This window comes from Panthera tigris, chromosome F3, assembly GCF_018350195.1.
Source record: "Panthera tigris isolate Pti1 chromosome F3, P.tigris_Pti1_mat1.1, whole genome shotgun sequence".
Classification (NCBI taxonomy): domain Eukaryota; kingdom Metazoa; phylum Chordata; class Mammalia; order Carnivora; family Felidae; genus Panthera; species Panthera tigris.
The window spans coordinates 22,215,131-22,228,661 of NC_056678.1; the positions used below are offsets into that span (position 1 = coordinate 22,215,131).

Here is a 13,531-nt window from a genome sequence, read left to right on the forward strand (position 1 = left end):
TAACTGGCATTTATATTATTTGGCATGCAGGGGCTTCCTGCCCTATATTTTTATAGAGCCTTCTATGTTATCTCAGGAATATGGGTCTAGAAGCAGGGAAAGAACTAGTGAAGAATCCAAAAAAATGGACAAGTTAATCCTAGGTATGCCTCATTGCACTAATTGTAATTCTTAGACGATAGATGGTGAATCCTGAGAAATCCAGAGGCTGCAAGGCTTCAGAAATTAAGGAAAAGGCAGGCTAGGCAGACTCAGAAATAACAGCCAGCATCTACATAATTTAGATAATTTGTCACAAAACAGAACCAGGGGCTATGGACTGAATTGTGCCCCCCCACAATTCATGTTGATGACCTAACTCTAACTGTGATGGTATTTTGAGATACTAATTAGTAAGGAAGGAAGTAATGGTTAAATGAGGGCACAAGGGTAGGCCCTTGATCCATAGATTTAGTGTCTTTACAAGAGGGGACACCAGAGAACTCAATCTCTACACCATGCAAGAACACAGAGTAAAGGTGGCTGTTTGCAAGCCAGGAAGAGAAGCTTCACCAGAAAGCCCTGCCAAACCTTGATCTGGGACTCCTGGCCTACAAAACTGTGAGAAAATAAATTTCTGCCCCAGAAGACTATAGTATTTTGTTAAAATAGCCTGAGCAGACTAAGATACCAGGAAGTTATGTTTATGTGATTTCTGACAAATTGAAAAGAGGCAGACAGTTTGAAAGACTGAAGTGTTAGTTTTCAAATATATGCCACACATTGAGAAGATTTGGGGAGCTACATAATAATAGCACTAAGAAGCAAACAGACTTAATTTTAGAAATTGATCTTAAAGACTGTTGTTTCAATTACATTTAAAATTCAAATACCATTCTTTGGAGTATACAGTTAATTCTTAAGCGGTTGATACGAATCCCATGAGTGAAATATCACTTGGCTGCCCAAATCTCCATACAAAGCTAAGTATAATGTTTCCATAACTTTGCATTTTCTAGTTTCAGTTTGATACAGAACTGACATATTATTGCATATTACACTTGCTTTTATTTACTTATACTATTTATTTATGCTGTTACACTCAGCATAAATCAGTGAGGTTTAATGCAAAACAGAGACATTTATCATTCAAGTAACTACTATCTCAAGGAATTTAGGGACATGGTAGCTTATTGATCGATTATTTTTCATATTCTCATCTTGGTTTTAATGCTTCTATAAAAAATTAGGCTGATTTATTTGGTTAATTCATTCATTCCTTTTAGCATTTTATTGAGGTAATGAAAGAACAGAAAAAAATGAGGATTTTTGAGGTTTGAGAGTCAGACAAATTCGGATTGAACCCTGGCTCTATCTACTGCTACGAGCTCTGTGAGCTTTGGCAAGTCACGGAATCTCCTGAAACCTGAGAATCCATGTCTGAAAAATGAAGATAATAATTTTTTGAAAATTAAAAATAGTATCTATAAAGTATCTAGCACATAGTGGTTTCTTTTTTAAATGACTGCTGTAGGGGCACCTGGGTGGCTCAGTGGGTTGAGTGTCTGACTTCGGCTCAGGTCATGATCTTTCAGTCTGTGAGTTCAAGCCCTGCATTGGGCTCTGTGCTGACAGCTCAGAGCCTGGAGCCTCCTTCAGATTCCGTGTCTCCTTCTCTCTCTGCCCTCACCCCCCTCCACTCTCTGCCTCTGCCTGTCTCTCTCAAAAATAAACAACATTAAAAAAATTTTTTTAAATGGCTGCTGTAACTTATGGAGTATTTATAACATGTGAAACAATTATAAGAAGACAAGAACAAGTAAAAAACTTGTTCCTGTCCTCAAAAAAGCTTACAGCAGTGGAGGAAAAGGAATGTAAAAATAAGTCCTAAAAAAATTGTTGTGGATGCTAGGAGAGAAGTCAATCTAGAGCATAGTGGGGAGATGACTCTAGTTTTTGCAAATCTACCAGCAAACTACAATAGTTAGTATTGAAGGCAAAGCTCTTCTTCAGAACACTGAGAATGTACAAGTCAATTGTAAACTAGATAGTCTGATTAGATCAGGTCAATATATTTAAAATGATTAACAGATGTCATCATCACAGTATCATGTGAACAAGGATAATGATAATAATGAAATAGTTTAGGGGTAGATTTGGGGTTTTTAAAGAGTTTTTTAAACTAATGTCTAAGAATTTTACTCACTTCCTTTCTATTCTAGATCATCACTATGGGAGGTGTTAGAGTTTTAAGAGCAAAGTGTGAGAAATGTTATTCCCTATCAGCCATTATTTTAAATTACTGTTAAAATCCTACACTAAGAGGAAAATAAAACCCAAACCTGGTAAAATTATATTTTAAACTATAGGTCTCATTAACATGTATATATGTCTAAAATCAAAAGGGAACAACATTACAGATTTTTATAATACATAAGATGGAAAATACAGTAACTGCTGAACCACAGCAAATTTGGGGATGGAAGCACTTTTCTGTCTTCTCGCCCTATTTTATCACCAATTTGCAATCACACACAGATGAGCTGATTAATACCCAAAGTCTTGTAAAATCCTATTGTTATTTTAAAACCTTTAACCCAGAGCATTCATGGAATTTTTTAACCACTAAGAATACCACTGCAAACCAAATGCTGGTCATATGTTTTAAATGATTGTTGTTTTAAATGTTTGTATTACAAACATAAAATACATATTTTTATTTTATTTTACAGACTCACATAACACTCACTATGTGTCTGGATCTAAGCACCTTCCAAATACTAATTCAATTAATTTTAGGATACTAATGCTAATTTTGAAAAAGATAAGTTATTTGAGGAAATCAGAAAACCCCAGAGTGAGGTGATGACAGGGAATATTATTAATAGGAGTATAGATCAAAAACATCAATAAGTTAATTATACTGGACTTGTGTCTCCTCTACAGAATCTTCAAGCAGTGTCAGCAAATATGTTTCAATATGTTTCTTTCAATTTGTATCTGTTGACTGGTTTCCCTAGTAGTAAATAGTAGTAAATTTTATCAATCTTTGTGCTCTAACTCAAATGAAGGCATTAGGTAAAGATGGGCTCTGATTTTTACTAAATAGACAACCTAGCTGACTTAGGTCTTAGTGTTTGTAAGTGTCATATTGGAAGAGTTTTGTTCTTCATGTAATTCAGAGCCTATGGAAATGCCAGCCACATAGTCTATTCTTAAAATATACTAATTGAATCAATGAATCAAATTTTCCCCAAGTAATGGGATTATCTTTTCAGTAAACAAATTGGCAAAAGTCTTTTTGGAAAATGAATTTTTTTTTTTTTTGTTTACTGGATTTCTAACTAGGTTGGCAAGAGGCAAGCCAAGAAGCAAGTTATGCTTCTTTTTCTTCAACATTTGAAATAAAAATTATCTTTAGATAGTCTTAATGTACTTATTGTGTATTTATTGTATTTACCGTGAATCGTAGTTACCCCAAATTAGCTCTATACTTCTGCGGGCGGTGGGGGGAAGTCTGGTTGAGTGTCTTCTTCTCTAGGGACTAAAGAACTATTGAAGTTATCAAAAAGTTTCTATTACTTTGTTGTGAAGTGTTCTTTTGAAGCAAACTAATAAATATTCATTTTTTAAATGCAAAAATTATTTTTAAGTAATTGCAATAAGTAATTAAGTAGCTTAGTATTTATGTAGCTTTAATGTTTATTTATATTTGAGAGAGAGAGAGAGAGAGAGCAAGCAGGGAAGGGGCAGAGAGACAGAGACAGAATCTGAAGCAGGCTCCAGGCTCTGAGCTGTCAGTACAGAGCCCAACACAGGGCTTAAACTCACAAACTGTGAGATCATGATCTGAGTAGAAGTCAGACGCTTAACCAATTGAGCCAACCAGACACCCTTAAGTAGCTTTTTAAATATAATGCTTATTTGTTTGTTTGTTTGTTTGTTTACTTTAAAGTAAGCTGTACACCCAATGTGGGGCTCGAATTCACCACCCTGAGATCAAGAGTTGTATGCTCTACTGACTGAGCCAGCCAGGTGTCCCTTAAGTAGCTTGTTTTAACTAACATTTATTTATTTCCATTTTCCTTTATTCTTTTTAATTACTAAATCCATCGAATTTTAGTATTTTGATTACATCTATAGTTACATAAATATTGTGTAATAAATTGGTGTTCCCTTGATAGCTTTTTTTTAAGTGACTCAAACCATTTATTTTGCTTATATTCCCCCTTTTACATGAACATGAGAAAGACACACGATTTAAAATCCATATCTACAGTCTCCAAGAGCTCTCGACAGCCTTTGCTTAAAAGGCTTTTCTTGTTCAAATGGATAAAATCAAATTGGCAAAGACCTTTGACATCCAGTGATTCTCAGTAAGGACTACAATGATAGAAACAATAAAATTATGGGGCGCCTGGATGGCTCAGTCAGTTAAGCGTCTGACTTCTGCTCGGGTCATGGTCTCAGGGTCCTGAGTTCAAGCCCCACATCTGGCTCTGTGCTGACAGCTTGGAGCCTGGAGCCTGTTTCGGATTCTGTGTCTCCCTCTTTCTCTCTCCTCCCCAGCTCATGCTCTGTCTCTCTCTTCTCAAAAATAAATAAACGTTAAAAAAAATTAAAAAAAAAAAAAAGAAACAATAAAATTATGAGACCACAAAATTATGTTAGGAGCAGAAGTCAAACCAAATAAGGAATCCAGACAAAGAGTTCTGGTTTACCATTCCATGACTTAGGAAAGCACCAAACAAATCAAATCCAAGCATAATCAATAAAATCAATAAAAAAGTAAGGTAGGAATAAAAGCATAAGTTGGATGATATCATTGCTTAGAAATGGCTTTGAAAGAAAGAGGCAAACAGGAGAAGGTAGAGGAAGAAAAAGTACAAAAGATGGTATACCCACTGTCAGTAAATCCTCCCTCACTTAGAAATTTCAAAAAAGTCACATCTATATGGACCCGCAGGGAATGTGTTAGTATGTATAATAGAGTTTTCCAGATGTTGGAAAGATAACTAAGTACATAAGTTGGATTTGATGTGAACAAAGAATAAATAGGTTCTATATAATGACATCAAAGAGTTTCCCATGAATAAAACTTCATGTACTTTTGGTAGATATTGTGACATATTTTATTTAGTCAAAATTCTATAGGCATAGTGACTAATTGTTATCTGCTTGTTGGGTGATTTCACCAAAACTTGCTTGATGGTCTGGAGAGATGTTATGGAATTAGTTTTTGAACAGCACTGTTTCGTAGATCATTATTCGTTAATGCCAGTTCAGAAGTTGGATTTGTCAAACCATATTGACAAAATGACTCTACTTCCGTACGTTAACTTCCATAAGAGTGTAATGACTTAAAATTTAGCTCTACAATTGAATCTAGGTTCAAATTTTTGCTCTACCACTTACTATGCAATCATGGACAAGTAACTTAAACTCCCTGTCCTTCAGCTTCCTCAGTTGTAAAATGACATTAACAATTATCTCCGCCACATATGGCTATGTGAGAATTAAATGATTTTTGACACATAAAGTAATTGGAACAATGTCTGCCCATAGTATTCATAGTAAGTTTATAATTATTATTAATTTTAAAAGTGTTGTTATATAAAATGTTGGGATATAATTGTATGATATTTGGTAACAAAATAAAAAACTATGTAATAAATAATGTTCACTAAGTACATAGATTTAAACTGAAGGCTCTTTAAGTAAAAACAAACTATGAATTATGTAAAATATTTAGGTCAAAATATCTTTAATAACATAAACATTACATTGATGTCCTTTTACAAGGCAGACAGAAACATACTGAACACTTTATCACTTAGTGATAACTCTTAGCCTACTGTGGAACTTGGCAGCAGGAGAATAATAGAATCTCATATATATATATTTTTTTTTCAGATTCAAAAAATTAAAATTAAAAACTCTACCTTTGGTCTACTATTGTTTACAACTGCAAAGAAAGTTCATAGTGGGAGAAGTTAGGAAGGAGCTTAATTATACTGTACATAGAAAGGTATATGTATACATATATAATCATTACTTCTTTGTTCATACTATAGATTATATCAAATCTAATCCCTAAAATGGAAGAAGCCAAAAGCCAAAGTTTGGAGGAAGACTTTGAAGGACAGGCTACCCATACAGGTAAGCAAATCTAGAAGAAAATAATAATTATTAAATTAAAGTTAAATCTGGAGATCTCTAATGTTCTTATTGCCACTATTCAGTATGAAATTTAAGTAGTATATTTGAATGGTTTCATGGAATCATCTAAAAATATTTGAGTGGAAAAATGAATGTGAAGTCAAATACTCTTAAGCAGTTTTATTTAGATGTCAAAGAATGAGAAAAACATTTATTATTGAGAATTTCTTACTGCCCAACTATTATAAGACCTTTCTATGCACAGTATAATTAAGCTCCTTCCTCTCTAATTTCTCTCACTATGAACTTTCTTTGCAATTGCAAAAAATAGTAGACCAAAAGGTAGAGTTTTTAATTTTAATTTTTTGAATCTGAAAATATAAAGAAATGATAAAACATTCTTAAATTAAATGCATTTCAGTATTCCTCCAGAAAACATTAAGACTTCAATTCATTTCACCCAGAGCCTGTTTTCCTAATCTGTTAAATTGTACACGACTGTGTATATGCCTCTACTAAGAGTTTAAAAGTCAAATAGCATGGTTCAAGTTTAAAAGTTCGGTTTGTAGGGGCATCTGGGTGGTTCAGTCAGTTAAGTATCCAACTCTTGATTTCTGGTCAGGTCATGATCTCATGGTCATGCCCTGTGTCGGGCTCTGCGTTGAGTGTGTGGCCTGTTTAGGATTTTCTCTCTCCCTCTCAGAAAAAAAAAGATGTTTGTACCTCTTAAGCCTCTTCACTTATTTTGTAAACCCTAAAGTAATATAATATTATTGTCAACTATACTTCAGTTAAATATAATATTAAATTATATTATAAATTATATTAATATATGTACATATATAAATATATATAACAAATTATAAATTATATTAAATATAATATAAATATACTGTCAATTAAAAAAATAAATAACATCTTAAAAATAAGTAAAAATAACAGTTTAGGGTTTTTTAAAAACTCTTTTGACTCTTATTAAATTAATACTTTCCTCTGTCTTTTAATAATATGAAATGGAGCCTTTAAATTTAGAAAGAAGGTTGAATGAATTCACATGAGTACTTTAAAAAAATTTTTATTTATTTTGAGAGAGAGAGAGAGAGAGAGAGAGAGAGAGCACAAGTGGGGAGGGGCAGAGAAAAGGAGAGACAGAATCCCAAGCGGGCTCCACACCATCAGCGCCTGATGCAGCGCTCCAACTAACAGTGAGATCATGATCTGGGCCGAAATCAAGAGTCGGATGTTTAACCGACTTAGCCACCCAGGAGCCCCAAATTCACATGAGTACTTAACAAAATGCATGGGAATTCATTTTATAATGACACTGTGAAGAATACCTTTCTAATTATGGCACAGAACCAAGAAACCATAAAAGAAGATTGATAAATTCAGCTATAAAAATGAGAAGGGAGAGAGGGAGAGAGGAAAGATGGAAGGAAGGAAGGAAGGAAGGAAGGAAGGAAGGAAGGAAGGAAGGAAGGAAGGAAAGAAGGGAGGGAGGGAGGGAGGGAGGAAGGAAAGAAGGCACCAATGAACAAACAGAGGGAGGGAGGAGAGGAAGGGAGAAAGGGAAGAAAGAATGTCTGCTGTCTGATAAGTCATTAGTAGCAAATTCCAAAAAGCATTTAACAAATTGGGGGAAACCAGCTGTAATTCAATTGACAAAGAGTTAATTTCCTAATATATACTGAAAGCTCTTACAAATCAGTAAGAAAAAAAAAGCAACAATCAAATGGAGAAATGAGCAAAAGATAGGTCAATTAAAACAACAACAACAACGACAACAGCACTGGGGCACCTGGGTGGCTCAGTTGGTTAAACACCTGTCTCTTGGTTTCCGCTCAGGTCATGATCTCACAGTTTGTGAGTTCAAGCCCCACATGGGCTTTGTGCTAACAGCATAGAGCCTGCTTGGGATTCTATGTCCTTGTCCCTTGCCCCTCCCCTGCTTGCTCTCTACCTCTCTGTCTCAAAACTTAAAAAGTAAACATTTTAAAAATAGCACTTATGGGGCACCTGGGTGGTGCAGTTCATTAAGCTCTTGGTTTCCGCTCAGGTCATGATCTCACGGTTCGTGGGTTCGAGCCTGCATCAGGCTCGTCAGAATCTGCTTCAGATTCTGTGTCTCCTTCTCTCTCTGTCCCTTCCCTGCTCAAACTCTGTCTCTCTCTGTCTGTCAAAAATAAATAACTGTTTAAAAAAAATTTAAATAGCACTTATGAAATTAGTACTATTGTGAGATACATTTTTTTTCATACAGTTTGTAAAAGTAAAAAGTTTAATAACACACTTTGGAAAGAGGCATACTCATATATTACTGGTAGGAGTGTAAATTGGCACAACTTCCTTAAAAGTAGTATAGCAGTATCAAAATTAGAAATGTATATGCTTTTAGGGGCGCCTGGGTGGCTCAGTTGGTTGAGCATCTGGCTTCAGCTCAGGTTATGATCTCACAGTTTGTGAGTTCGAGCCCCACATCAGGCTCTGTGCTGACAGCTTAGAGCCTGGAGCCTGCTTCCAATTCTGTGTCTCCCTCTCTCTCTGCTCCTCCCCCGCTCATGCTGTCTCTCTGTCTCCTTCAAAAATAAATAAAAACATTTAAAAACATTAAAAAAAAAAAGAAATGTATATGCCTTTTGACCAAGCAATTTTACTACAATAACCTATAGACAGAATTGCATGGATAGAAAAAAAAATGTATGTGCAAGGTTCTTCATTCAGAATCATATATCATAGAAAAAATGTGGAAGCAACAATATACATCAATAAGAAACTACTTAAGCAATTTAACATCTACACAATGGAATGCCATGCCCCCATTTTTTTAAAAAAGAGAAGATCCTCTTTATGTATGTATATGAAAAAATTTCTGAGATATATTATGAATTTAAAAAAGCAAGGTGAGAAAAAGTATGTATAATATACTACCACCTGTAAAAATAACGAGAGAAAAAGATGCCCTTTTCTGCACATATAAACACATGCTATACACATGCATATTTTGCATAGACAGAAAACATGTCTAGAAGATGAAGACTATACAAGTAAACAGAACACAGTTATTGACTGAATATAATTTTTAATAGAAGTAACTTTATATTAAAAGTACATATTGTATATTATGTATATGTATATTTATTTTATTATTTTTTGAGAGAGAGAAAGAGAGAGAGAGAGAGAGAGAGAGAGAGAGAGAAAGCAGGGGAGGGGCAGAGGGGGAGGTAGAGAGAGACCTGAACTGAAATCAAGAGACAGACACTCAACTGACTGAGCCACCCAGACATCCCAATATATTATATAAATTTAAAAATTATTAGAAATGTGGGGGAGAAAGCGAGTATATCCACATATATAATACAATATTAAAAGTATAGATAGGGCTAATCTTTAGTGAAGGATATTTAAAACTCCATATTTTCAAGAATTTAGACCTTCCAAACACTGTTATTATTTATCACGGCTACTAAACATCTGAATTCCAGTTGGATCATCCTTGATTTTATTAATTTTTCCTAAATCTTCAAATCCCAGATTTTCTACATTTGTAAAAGGTTCTTAAAATCTTAAAAGGAACTGGATGATTATGTAATAATTTTCTTAAAGCCATTTTGGTTATGTTAATTGAGATCAGGCTACTCTCACTGGTTGTCTTGTATGTGCTATTATTATTGTTGTTTTCTGGATCTTTATATCATTTCAATTTATTTCCCTAATAATCCAAGTATCCTTTGTTAATAGTGGGTGCCAATTTTAGTTTATTGCTGAAGCTTCCTTATTAATAAAAGTGCCATTTTTCTAGTTTCTCTCTACATTCTAATTTCTAACAAATTTACCCTCAAATTTGCCAATAGTTCAAAGTGTATAATTTGTATTTTCATTGATGTAGATTTTTCAGAAAAATTCTTAGCCATAACCCATTTAACAAGATTAATTTGGGAAAACATTTTTATGAGCGGGGCAGTCAAAAATTTCTAGCCAAAACAAGATGTTTGTTTCCGATGCAGAAGATGACAAGTCTATTCCCATGGCAATATTTAATACAAATTTAAGTTGTATAAATAGTCGTTTTGAAAATAAAAAGGAAAACAATTTGTTTTTTATTTTATTTCAGGACCCAAAGGAGTAATAAATGATTGGAGAAAGTTTAAATTAGAGAGTGAAGACAGTGATTCAGTTCCACCAAGCAAGAAGGAGATTCTCAGACAAATGTCTTCTCCTCAGAGTAGAGATAACAAAGACTCAAAAGAAAGATTCAGCAGAAAGGTAAGGAGAAATCAATAATAAATAACTTACAATGTTTTTAGTCAAAATTACTTGAAAGAATCACTTTAGAGATATTATAAAATAGATATATTTCAAAAATATATATTATAGTATTTATATTGGCAAAAAAACAGGAAATGAAGTGAATGCCTGTGAAGATATTCCATATTTAAAAATGTATAGCAGCTATTAAAAGAATTAGTTATAAATACATGAGCTGACTTACAGGCAGTTCTATAATATGAGAAAGCAAGATACAGAGTATGGTAAATTATACAATCCCATTCTCTAGAGCAATGGGGAAAAAAACCACATCACTGCATATATTTTTATGCTTATATGATTATATGAACATGTGTGTAAAAAAGTAGGGAAAGACACTCACCAACTTGACGATATTGGTTAGTTGGAAGGATGGGATTGGTTGAGAGATCTCAACTTCCTTTTTCCAAGTAGGAGAAAGAAGATAAGCAGAATAAACCACTTTTTTTTTAAGGTATCATGATTTTTTTAAAGCAGCATTAACAAAAAATCACAGTAATTTACTTGTCATATAATGTGTATTTCCATGTGATATGTTAAAAGATGATCTCTAAAATGTTAATGGAGATAAACTCAGAATATTAGAGTGAGGAAATTTCACTATTTCTTCCTTCCTTCCTTTAGCTTTTAGGCCATTTTTGAATCCTTATAATTAGCATGCATTATCTATATAACAATAACAATAATAATCATATTAATTAAAAACCCATAAAGTGATTTCCATTGTGGAATAAATCACCTTATGGATTATTATCTCTAAACCAGTGTATACCATTCATTATATATTAATTCTCAACAGACTGCATCAGAAACATAAAGGCATTTTTGAGTGACACATTTAGATTGTGTGTCTATACCTTTTTATTTTTTATGAAAGCCACTCCAGGGTAGAACTTGCTGGGATTTTTTTACCCAAAGTGATGGGTAGTTCAGCGGCACATTTCTTACTGGTGATCATCTCGTGTCTCCACAGCAATATTTAGGCATGCTCTAATCATGAAATAGTTATGAGCTCCTATTATATGCCAGATACTACAGCAGATAGTGAAGAGTGATGAATGAGACAAAATTCCTGCCCCATGGGACCTATCAGTTATAAAAACTATTATTAAATAAATAAATAAACAACACAATCTCAGGTAGTGTTTATTGCTATGAAGAAAAATAAACCAATATAATAAATAGAGAGCATAGGGTGGGCATTCTGTTAGGTGGTGTAGTCAAAGAAGGTGACATTTGAACAAAGACTAAAAGTGGGCAAGGAGAAGGCCTTCACACCACGAGTGAGGTAGGATGAGGGGGAGAAAATAGCACATGCAAACTTTGAGTCTATATGCTTTTGTGTCTAAAGCATATAAATTCTGACTGAATGATCTCTGTCATTTCTTGTGTTTATTCCTAGATGAGCATTCAAGAATATGAACTAATCCACCGGGACAAAGAAGATGAAAATTGCCTTCGTAAATACCGGAGACAGTGTATGCAGGATATGCACCAGAAGCTGAGTTTTGGGCCTAGATATGGGTTTGTGTATGAGCTGGAAACTGGGGAGCAATTCCTGGAAACTATTGAAAAGGAGCAGAAAATCACCACAATTGTTGTTCACATTTATGAAGATGGCATTAAGGGCTGTGATGCTCTAAACAGTAGCTTTACATGCCTTGCAGTTGAATACCCTATGGTCAAGTTTTGTAAAATAAAAGCTTCTAATACAGGTGCTAGGGACCGCTTTTCCTCAGATGTACTCCCCACACTGCTTGTCTACAAAGGTGGGGAACTCATAAGCAATTTTATTAGTGTTTCTGAACAGTTTGCAGAAGAATTTTTTGCTGGGGATGTGGAGTCTTTCCTAAATGAATATGGGTTACTACCTGAAAGAGAGATACATGCCCTAGATCAGACCAACATGGAGGAAGATATTGAATAAAGAGTCACTATGTCAACATCTCATATTTCTCCTTTACAAGTTGAGCATTGATTTTCATAGTATCCATATTCCTTTAGAGAACACCAAGTATGGCCATGGCTATTTTAATTTGTGGGAAAAAAAACATGTACACTAAAAGTATTTACTTAGCATTTCTTAGTTACTTAAATGCATAGAAGTCTTTACTATAAAACATTGTAGTGTTCAGCCACATGCTTGTAGACAAAGAGAATATGAATAATGTGACAGTTTTCAAAATCCCTTTCAAATTATGTGTTGGCTTTTTTACTCCTTGTTTTTTCCTCAGTGTTATTATTTGGGTTTTCAAATTACACTATCAATTATAATTTTTCTAGTGTGATAAGAATAAAGTCTCACAAGGAAATAAGTTTTCTTTTTGAAGCCTTTTCTTTCTTGAGTATTACATTATCAAGGTCCTAAAAACATTATATAACCCAAAATACAAAAAAAAAATCATTAAGATACACACACACACACACACACACACACACACACACACACACACATATAAACTTAGAAACATTGTGTCACATTAAAGTTGCAAAAAAAAGTAGTATTTCTTTTAAATACAATTGCAGAAGCTAACCTTATTTAGGAAAAAAGGCAGAGTAGTAGCAAAGTCTTTTTATTCTACAGACAAAAAATTATCTAGTAGTGATAATAATTACAACTATACAGATATCATTTTTTAATTTTTATTTTTATGGGCCAGCATTTTATACGTATAACATCTAATCCTTTTTAAATTTTTTAATGTTTATTTAATTTTGAGAGAGAGAGAGAGAGAGAGAGAGACAGAGCATGAGTGGAGGAGGGGCAGAGAGAGAGGGACAGAATCCCAAGCCGGCTCCAGGGTCTAAGCTGTCAGCACAGAGCCAGTTGCGAGGCCCAAACCCACGAACTGTGAGATCATGACCTGAGTTTAACCGAATGAGCCACCTAGGCATCCCCTAATTCTTTTTTTAAACGTTTATTTGTTCATTTATTTTGAGAGAGAGAACACGTGCATGTGCGTGAGCAGGGGAGGGGAGGAGAGAGAGAAAGATAGAGAGAAAGAATCCCAAGCAGTCTCCATGCTGTCAGCGAGGAGCCCAATGCAGGGCTTGATCCCATAAACCGGGAGATCATGACCTGAATCGA

General features: G+C 34.2%; 2 protein-coding genes across 2 annotated transcripts in view; one reads left to right on the forward strand and one right to left on the reverse strand.

The window, feature by feature from the left end:
- Nucleotides 1–13,531, reverse strand: part of ODR4 (odr-4 GPCR localization factor homolog) — an 80,657-nt gene that overhangs the window by 17,919 nt on the left and 49,207 nt on the right. The window lies entirely within an intron of this gene.
- PDC (phosducin) lies at nucleotides 27–12,677 on the forward strand. Its single transcript, XM_007096238.3, has 4 exons — nucleotides 27–143; nucleotides 6,054–6,138; nucleotides 10,250–10,401; nucleotides 11,846–12,677. The coding sequence occupies exons 2-4, from the start codon at nucleotides 6,078–6,080 to the stop codon at nucleotides 12,368–12,370; spliced, it is 738 nt and encodes a 245-aa protein (XP_007096300.1). The 5' UTR covers nucleotides 27–143; nucleotides 6,054–6,077; the 3' UTR covers nucleotides 12,371–12,677.